Raw genomic sequence first — 10,043 nt, 5'->3', positions numbered from 1 at the left:
CAGCTCTGACTGTACTTCCTGATCCACAGCTCTGGCTGTACTTCCTGATCCACAGCTCTGGCTGTACTTCCTGATCCACAGCTCTGACAGTACTTCCTGATCCACAGCTCTGACAGTACTTCCTGATCCACAGCTCTGACAGTACTTCCTGATCCACAGTTCTCACTGTACTTCCTCGTCTCTGCTGAGCTACCTCTGCCGCTTAAGAGACTTGGAGGTGAAGCATTCAGAAATCACCCTGTAGGGTCCTCTGCTCTCCGGACTTCTGTCTAGGACACTGAGCAAATGAGAATCGGGAGAGTCAATACCCTGGCCGTTTTTACAGGAAAGACAGCCAACGCCATCAGCATGGCCAAGTACTACAACGCAGCCTGCCTGAACATTGACTCCATTGTCCTAGAAGCCATATCAGACAGTAACAACATCTCAGGGATTCGGGCCCGGGAGCTGTGCATCAGAGCTGCCATAGAGCAGTCCATGAGGGAAGCAGAGGAATCGGGTAAGCCCCCCTTCTCCATGGTTTACTCTGTGTGTGTGTATGACCCAACCAGCCTTCCCATCTCTGCGTTTCCCTGGTTTCTTGGTCTTGCCCTTGTCTCTGTTTTGCCTGTTGTCACCAGATTCCCCCCCCAAAGCCCATTTCCATGAAGACTTCCCCAAGTCACCTTTTGTTAGAATCTTCTAGTCCCGAACTTGCTCTCACAGAAACTGAACTCATCTCTGCATGCATATATGTGTAGGTACATGTGCATGTAAGGGCATGTATGTACAAAAGTCAGAGGGTGACCTTGCCTGCTGACCTGGTTTGTTGATAAGGTATCTCCTTGGTCTGGAGTTCACAAATTAGGCTGGGCTAGCTGGTCAGTGAGACCCAAATATCCATTTGTTTCTTCTCCCCAGCACTGGGCTTACAAGTGCATGCTACCATGCCAGACTTTTTATGTGGGTTTTGGGGATTGAACTCAGGTCCTCAGGCCTGGTCAAGTGGTGGTACCCTTTACTGGTAAGATCATCCCTCTAGGCATTGCCTTGATCCTCCTTTCCTACATCCTGGTTGAAGGTTGATGTGGGACCTGTTGCCAGTTTATCCCACAGAATCCTCTTCACCAGCATACAGAGGTATTATTCCATGACCAGTGCAGGAGGACGCTTGACACAGTAGAACACAGGACCGTAAGAGACACAACCCACATCGTGGTTGGTCTGACACTTGGAGGGGAGGCAGAGATGAGTTCAGGGAAATACCACAGCCATAGACATTTCTGTTTCTGTGTCTATGTCTGTGTCTACCTACATTGTGGAGAATTGGAAAAGTGGGGGGATGTTCAGGGATGATTACAGAGACTTCGAGCCACAGAAACTAGGAGAGTGGAGTCATTCACTGAGGAAGGAATCCTGGGGGAAGAGGCAGCATAAGGAGATTGATTGAGCTTTTGGATCTCATCATAGAGAAGTCTGGTGTGGTCTTCCTTTCACAAGCCAAGAAACCTGGCTCCATCGGGTCATTTGAGGGCCACGGGTCAGGAAAGCAACTGCACAAGGAAAAAACTGTAGAGTTTGAAGCAGAGGACCTGCTTAGAGCTGGATCCTCTCTCCATGGAGCCCTAAGAGCATGTCATAGTTCCTGATAGCACTGTACCTGCTAGCTGATCAACTCTCAGTCCTCCACTTGGGGTGCTCATGGGAGAAAACAAGGTTCTTTGCTAGGTAGATAAGAGAATGGTTCTTAAGGGAAAATCCCAGGCAATCTCATGATTCTAAGTCTCTTAAATGTTCTCCTCCAAAGAACAAATGATCCATGTGATTGTGTTAGCATCCTGGTGAAATGATGAGTTTGTGCTCCTGAACTGAGTACCAACAACTAGGGACAGGGCTGGGGGAATCTATCAATGAAGTGAGAGCTGCAGACACTGGGAGAGGTGGGATTGGCCCAGAGAGGCCCAGAAGGAGAAGAGAGATCCTTGGGGAAGACTTGTGTGTCAGGAGGAAGCACTGTGAGAAAAGCCAGGGGACACTTAGAATGGCGGGGTCTCCAAGGCAGGGAGTCGGCAGGACAGCACTGAGGAGAGAAGGAGAGAACCTAGCAGCTTTGGGGGAAGGAAGACGGGTGAGTGAGGCTTTCACCTCTTCTGCCTTCTTGTTCTGGAGCCTTTGCTCTAATTAACATACTATTCTCATTTCGCCTAATTTGTTTTGTTGTCTGTCCCCCAAGGCTCTCAGTACAGAAGCTTCTGGGACGGGAATTATGTTAATTTTCCTCACTACTGTATTTGCAGCCCCAGGAGCAGTGTCTGGCATAGAGCTAAGATGTATTTTAAAAAACAAAAAGTCATTGACCCAGTAAATGAGCAGAATTGGCTTCTGCTGAAAGCTACAACGGAATGAGCCCTACGTTGGTTTCTCAAGCCGCAGAGATTTCTGATGTATTCGGGAGCTTCAGTGGAAGGGTTTGGCCCTAACCAGCATCTGTTGTCTACTACAGTCCACAGGCTGGAATGAGATAGCTAAGTCCAAGCTGCTGATGCCAAGCAGCAGCCACTAGCTTCAGGAAGCTACTGAGTGCTTGGACTGCGGCCAGTTCAAGCTTAGGTGCAGTACAAGAACATAGAGTACACTGGACCCCTGGGGACGCAGAACAGACAGGAGAATTCACAACACTGTCTCAGTTGTTACGGTTGGCGTACAAAATGAACTATCCATTGTCACATAATAGTTTAAATAAATATACCATTTTAGTTGATTTTTTTTAACTTTTATTTGGCTACTGGAAGTTTTTAAATTATACTCATTATTATGACAGTGGTGGTTTGGATCCCTGTTTAGAGAAATTGCGCAGTAAAGGGGACAGAGGGAAAACGGTGACAGGACAGGGGAGCGGGAAGAAAAAAAGAAGGAAGACGGAAAGAAAAGGGAAGGAGAACGGGAAAGAAGAAAGGAAGTCATCCCTTCAAATTAAAATTTATACTAAGATCATACCTAGAAGCTCTTGTTAAAATATGAAGGGGGCAATGGACGAGAAACAGTTGGGGCACAGGGACGAGCTGTAAAGAAACTGTATGGTCGGTGAAGATCGGGGTGGGCAGAAGAGCCAGAGTCTACAGTGAAGAGCAGTAGAGACTTCGGTGGGATTCTGGTGGTCAGTGCCTCTGAGAATGCTGCGTCCCTCACAGTGGGTGTGTCAGATGCGGTGAAAGGCGTGGTGAGCTGAGGATCAGCAAGTTCCCGTGACTGCCGCAGAACTCAGCTGTGGCTTACTCCACGAGGGGGTTTCAGCCTCCCTAGTCCCCCATCAGGTACAATATGGCTTCTCTCTGCGTATTTCCAGATCCTGGGAGAGGGTAGGAGGGAGTTTCCAGAAACAGTAAGCCAGAGTGAAAGGCAACTGTGAGGGAACCCTGGAGACTTACTGGCTGAGATGATTGACAGCTCCCCAAAAGCTAGAGAACCACAGGTGCTCCTTAGCTGAAGAAGCAAAGAACGTGTTCTCCACCCCTGGTCTCCTTCAGGGGTGCCTAGTCCATCTTTGAAGACAGGATTCCAGGGGACACAAGGAGACGTGGCAAATGTGTCAGGCAAGGGATGCATCACAAGACTGAGGCTCAGAGGGGGCACTAAGGTGCTCCAGCAAGAGTTTTTCTAAACAGATTGTAAGTGGTTGATGTTTTAGAAGGCGTCTCAGTAGAGGGAGCTGAGCGAGGGTAGCAGTCTGCTTGGAAGGGGACTCAGAATCGAAAAGAGGAAATGTACTGTGTGCATAAAGCCGTATTTGCTAACAATCACACACTTCTTGTTTAACTCATTTGTCATTTGAGACAGCTCTGCTGAGGGCAGAAAGAACTCTGCCCTAGCTATTCCTTGGCCTTGCCACCGCCCAAAATATCAGAAAAGTAAAGTGTCCGATTCGCAAGGCAAGGCCTTATGCACAAGCAACTGAAGAAGTTCATGGCCTCTGGGCTGGGAAAGAAAGTGGGCCCAGACTATTGCAAGAGCTGTTGAAAAGATGGGCAGGAGGGTAGTTTGAATGAGAAATCTCCCGCATAGCTCAGGTATTTCAACACCTGGTCCCCAGTTGGTGGTGCTGTTTGGGGAGGTTCTGAAACCTTGAGGAGGCACATGCAGCCTTCCTGGAGGAGGTATGTCATGGAGGGTGGGCTTCGAGGGTTTATAACCTCGTTCCCCCTTCAGTTTGCTCTTTCAGCTTCCTCTGTGAGATGTGCTCTCCCGGCTCTTGTTCCTTCTGCTTGCTACCACGCCTCCCTTCTGTAAGGGACTCTTATCTTTCTGAACCACACGCCAAAATAAACACTTTTATCTCTCAGTTGCCTTTGGTCACAGGATTCTATCACAACAATAAAAAAAGTAACTAATGCAGGCAGAAAAGAGCCCAGACCCAAGGGAGCTTGATGGTTGGAGCCACCTCCAACCCGGGTCAGTCAGCTGTATGGGAAGGTGATTCAGAATTCTATAAGAGAGTAACACTGGTTTTGGAGTAGCATCCCGTTGTGATTTTCCTTCATATTGTAAGATGACTTTTCCTAAAAATCCACCTTCTCCTAATAGCCCAGGAGTCTTCAATGACGCAAAATGTTGGGGTACCAGCACGACTCAGCACTGAGAACCTGGGCAAGTTTACTTCAGAACTCACTCTAGTGACCCAGGAATTTAAACCTGTAAAGAATGTGCGTGGGAGTGTGATGGTCCCCAAAGGCAAGGCGGATAGCCACTGGTCTGGGTCTCAGAAGCAGCATCATCAGCACCCAGTTGAAACACCACAGGTAGGCAGGGATCCCTGGGCAGAGGGTTGGGTCCTTTCCTCCTCCTTCTTGGCATCCTCCAGCTGGGCCAGCACCCTCTGCCTCTGGGGCTGTCATTACCAGGGGACTGCTGTCCCTGTGCCACTCCTTCAAGAATGAGTGTGCAGTCATCTGGTACCCAGCTGGATGCCAGGGAAGTGAAGGTGAAGAAAACAAGGTCTCATGCTCAGGCTGCACTGACGGAGGAAGACGATCACACTTACAAATTATCTGAAATAAAGTAGTGACAGAAGACAGCTACAGAAGAAACGAAGTCGAACCATAGAAAATGGCCAGTATACAATCTACCATTTTTAGAGTCCCATAATAGTAATTTCCTATGGCTCACACCAGCAATAAGACAACATAAGGAGATTAAAGGGATTCAGATTGGAAAGGAAGAAGTTAAGCTTTCGTTATTTGCTGATGATATGATAGTGTATATAAGTGACCCCCAAAAATGGCATCACACACCCTGCACACCAACCTTGCTACATACACATAAATGGTAACACAAACCTTCACATCAACCATGCTACACACCCATAAACGGTATCGCACACCCTACACATCAACCATACTACACACCCATAAATGGTATCACACACCCTGCACACCAACCTTGCTACACACCCATAAACGGTATCACACAGCCTACACACCAGCCACCATCTTCAAGTAACTGGTCCCATAGAAACCTCCAGTCCTCCTTTTCTCTGCCCACCTCACTGTCGTTTTCTTCCAGTTTTGTCCCTTGGTCCACCCTCTCTTCTGCCTTCTCCTTGATCTTATTCCCCAGGCAGTCAATCTCCAGCCCCAGTGGACTCAATTCCATCCAGACCAAACCGATCATAGCTAGAAAAATTTCTCATCTCTCCTAAGTAGCCTGGAAGTTAACACCACACATCCCAATGTCTGCCCTAGTAAATTTGCCCTCCATTCAAAATAACCATGCTATGGCCCTCCTCACTCTCCTGACCTCTGAGAAACTCTGCTCTTCTTCATCCTCAGCCAGCAACACACATCTCCCAGCAGGCTTCCATAGCCCAATGCTGTCCCTGCCTGCAGCTGAGCTCCTGCCCCTGCTCTCATTCTAAGCTGATCTCTCTACCTGTGCCCTGGACCTCACCTCTTTCCCTCTTACTCAGTTCAGGAGTTAAATTTCCACCATTGTCCTTGCTCTCCTGTTTTTCCTTCTTTGTAATGTGTTGGTTTTTTTTTTACACGACCTTACATTCATCCCCAGCTCTTAACTCATCCTGCAGATCTTCTTGACTGTAACTCCTCCAAAGAATGGCAGTGTCGACAGCCTGCTCTGTCTTGGCTGCCCCCGAGCTTCTTCACCAATTCCATTGAGACGTCTGGCCCCCATCTCCATTCCACTGGCTCCATTGCTTACCAGATTCCATACACACTGAGCCCTGCCCCCAAATCATCCCAACATGGCCGAGGTAGCTTGCAGCTTCCTCACAGAATAGCTTTTCTCTTGATGTTGTCTCCTTTTGTGTCGCCCAAGTAATATAATCTCACCGTGGTCATCCACACCCGTCACTGCTCTTCATTTCCATCTCTGGTCATTTTCCCATCATGCTCCTCCTCCCTGCCAGCAATATGACTGATTTCTGTGAAAGGTGCTCGGTCTCTATGTCTCCCATGAGAATGTTAAGAGCCACGTAGGCGGCGCCAGTGTTAGCCCTGCTCATTGTTGGTTCCCTCGTCCTCCAGGGGCTGGTGTGTGATGAGAACTCAGTAAATACCTCTTGAGTAAATGGACAGTCGAATACAGTTCAGGACACATACAACAGCACCTCCCACGATAATCCTCCTTGAAGCTACCAGCCACTCTTGAGAGAGAATAAGAGTCCTTCATTTTATAATACAGTCCTCGATTATAAAGAAGAAGCTGTATGATGTTCCTGGTGGTTATGTGACTTGTAGATACAGTCATTGAGACAAAGCTAGATTCTGATTTCCAGCTCTTCTCCCCCTCATTAGGTTCCCTCCAGCCCTCTCCTCATAGGGCCCACCCAGCGGCGGCTCAGTGTCAGCGCCAGTGTTGGAGGTGAAACCGGGCTGATGAGCTGTGTGCTCCCAGATGAACTTCTCATTCAGATCCTAGCTGAGCGGATACAGGTGCGTGCACACTCACCCACACAAAGCTACAGGCTTGGGACTTCATCTGTGCTGAGAGCAGAGATGCTAGGCCATCAGCCACCCTCAGTGGCTCAGAGCCCACGGGTCTCTCAACAGCCACTTGCTTATCCCTTTGACAGCTCTTGCCCATGGTCTCTCCCTTCCGTACAGTCTAAAGCCACTCTTTAAAGATGAAGGGAGCAGAAGATTACACATCAAAATAAATGAATAAATAAAGCAAAAGGAGCGGTGGGTTAAAAAGTATAATGTAAGCAACTGAAAGTTAGAGTTTGACTGGCAGGGTGATATACACCTGAAATCTCAGCATTCGGGAAGCTGGGGTTGGGGTGTTGTGGATTTGAGACCAGGTTGGCCTGCATAGTGAGATCTTGTCTCCAAAATAAAGCATGGCTCTCTGTAAATTGCTGTTAAAAATGTTTTTATTATGTAATGTGAAAAGGATTAGTATGTAAAACAAAATGACCTTTTATATGTTTGCAAATAATTGTTACATGCATGGTAAACAACAGGTCCTGTCGTATGACTTAAGTGTTGCTTGCTTTGGTTAGCAGGTCTAGGGATTTTATATCTCCTTTACTCTTTCTAAGTTCTTTTTAAGGACATACTGCTTTTAAAGTTAAAACCAATATGTTGAACTTTTTAAGAACTTGAGGGGACTGGAGCTGCAGCTCAGTGAAAGAGTGCCTGCCTGCCTGCCTGCCTGCCTGCCCACCCGCCTGCTCAAGGCCTTGAGTTGATCTCCATCAGTACACACGAAAATGTACTTAACTAAACTGCAGTCATGACCAGCAGGACCTAGGAGGGCCAGAGCTGTGTTCGCTTTGGTTTCTCACACTGGGCCACTATTAAGTGAACATTTCGTGTGTGTGTGTGTGTGTGTGTGTGTGTGTGTGTGTGTGTGTTCATGTTTATCCATGTGTGTGCATATGGGTTGGGGGAGAGAGGTACACATATACATGGAAACCTGAAATTGATGATTTCCGGTGTCTTTCTCAACTGCTCTTCACTTTTTCTTTATGAAGTTAGGGTCTCTCTCTCTCTCTCTCTCTCTCTCTCTCTCTCTCTCTCTCTCTCTCTCTCTCTCCCTCTCTCTTTGAAGTAAGAGATTATCAATTACTAGACTATCTGGCTAATCTAGTTAGCAAGCTAACTGTAGAGACCTCATCTTGGACTCCCAAGATTACAAGCAGCACCAACACCTGCCTGATACCTACTTAAATGCTGGGGATTCAACTCCATTCCTCTTGGTTGTTTCTGGTCACCCGTGTCTCCACTGAGTTCTTTTGAGTAAAAATACTAAACTTTAGGAGAAGTCATTCTTCAGTGGTCACATGACCAGAATCCTTCTGCTCCAGTTACATTGCCAAAGTCATTCCTCTCCTAGGCAGTGGGACCACTAAGAAAAGTATGGGCCTAGGAGATAACTTAGTGGTAAAACATTTGCCTGGCACCTCATAAAATCTGGGCATGATGGTATGTACTTATAATCCAAGATCTGGGGAGGCAGAGACCAAAGGATCCCCAAGACTCATTAGCCAGCTAGTCTAGTGGAATTGGTGAACCCCCAAGTCCCAATTAAAGACCTCATTTCAAAATAAATAAGCAAAAAGAGGTGGGTGGCTCTCAAGAAATAATACCTGGGGTTGTCCTCTGGCTTCCACATGCATATGTCTGCATGTTCACCTGTACACAAGCATTCACATACATGTACACACACACACAGAAAGAGAAGTGCCGGTGGCCTTTGTCTTATTGCTGCTCTGACTGCCGGTTTCTCTGTCTGTGGGAACCCTTCCCTTTTCTTTCCTTTGCATTTTATTTCCATACACCTCATGGATCTTTCTAGACCTTTTGACACTTTCTTTATTCTTTTATTCTTTTGTTGTTGTTTGTTTGTTTGTTCATTGTTTTTTAAGACTTGGTTTCTCTGTAGCTTTGGAGCCAGTCCTGGAACTATAAACCAGGCTGGCCTTGAACTCACAGAGATCTGCCTGCCTCTGCCTCCCAAGAGCTGGGATTAAAGACATGCACTACCACCACCCAGCTGTTTCTTTATTCTACACATGGAGATGAAATAAATCCCCTGGTCTCCCATCGCCTGCCATCACCACGCTCCTTCATAGCTGACTAGGCATTTAGTCTTCATTTACGTTTGGAGGGACCAGTACGTTCTATAAAATCAGCTCCTTCATTTCGCATCATTGCCTGGACTTGGATTTCATGGTGTTTATTTTGGAGCCCAGTGGGTACGCAGAACCTGACACAAGAACAAGCCTTCTCTCTCTCATAGAGAGCATCTGATCTCCAGCCTGAAATAACCGTCTCGTTCTCTCTGCTTGCAGCTGAGTGACTGCTTCAGAGGCGTGGTGTTCGATAGCCTGGAAACGCTCTTTGCTCGGAGTGCACCCTCTGCCCTCCTCTGCCTGCTAAAGGCCATCGGCAGCCGGGAGCACATATATGTCCTCAACATGGCTCAGGACTATGTGGCCATGAAAGCCCAGGAGAAGGCCAAAAAGGAGCTAGAAGGCAAGCCCCAGACCTCCCTGGCCATCCTTCCCAAGCCCAACAGGGCTTCCCTTGCCATGGGGCTTTGTGCTTTTCAACTTGTTTCCCTGGTGTGATAATCCATCCAATGGGCTTAAATGACGTTGTTACTTCTGTGTCTCATTGGCACCTTACCTCTGCCCTGGGAAGTGACTGGAGCACTTGTTTCTAATCGTAAACAGGCTAAGGCAAGCACACTGTGGGCACATGGGCACATCCTGACCTAGGATGTTTGGCTTGCCGATCTGGTTTAGACAACCGCACAATTCCTTTGACCTAATGGGGCTATTTTTGTACACTTTGGGTCATTTTATCCTCACCAGTGAAGATTATTGCCCCATTGCCATGCACCACGCCCCCCGCCCCTCTTCTGCGCTCTATGCGCTAGAATTCAGTTTGCGAGTTTCGGGCAAGGGACTGGAGGTTGAGGAAACACACACAGGGACAGACAGACACACGGACCTCCAATCACTGGTACAAAGCCCTTCTTTTTTTTTTCTTTTTTTTCTTTTTTTTTTTATTGAGAAAAGGGGAAAAAAAAAACAAGTTTCC

At 47.5% G+C, this 10,043-nt stretch overlaps 1 protein-coding gene across 1 annotated transcript in view; it reads left to right on the top strand.

Moving 5' to 3' along the window:
* Hydin (HYDIN, axonemal central pair apparatus protein) overlaps positions 1–10,043 on the top strand; it is a 332,133-nt gene that overhangs the window by 235,925 nt on the left and 86,165 nt on the right. The window contains exons 40-43 of the mRNA XM_005345678.3: positions 326–499; positions 4,561–4,775; positions 6,789–6,926; positions 9,290–9,473. Coding sequence (XP_005345735.1) covers positions 326–499; positions 4,561–4,775; positions 6,789–6,926; positions 9,290–9,473 — 711 coding nt within the window. The remainder of the gene's footprint in view (positions 1–325; positions 500–4,560; positions 4,776–6,788; positions 6,927–9,289; positions 9,474–10,043) is intronic.

Source organism: Microtus ochrogaster, chromosome 4 (genome assembly GCF_000317375.1).
Source record: "Microtus ochrogaster isolate Prairie Vole_2 chromosome 4, MicOch1.0, whole genome shotgun sequence".
Lineage (NCBI taxonomy): Eukaryota > Metazoa > Chordata > Mammalia > Rodentia > Cricetidae > Microtus > Microtus ochrogaster.
Note: the sequence above shows the minus strand (reverse complement) of the source record. Positions and strands in the feature narration are given on the sequence as shown.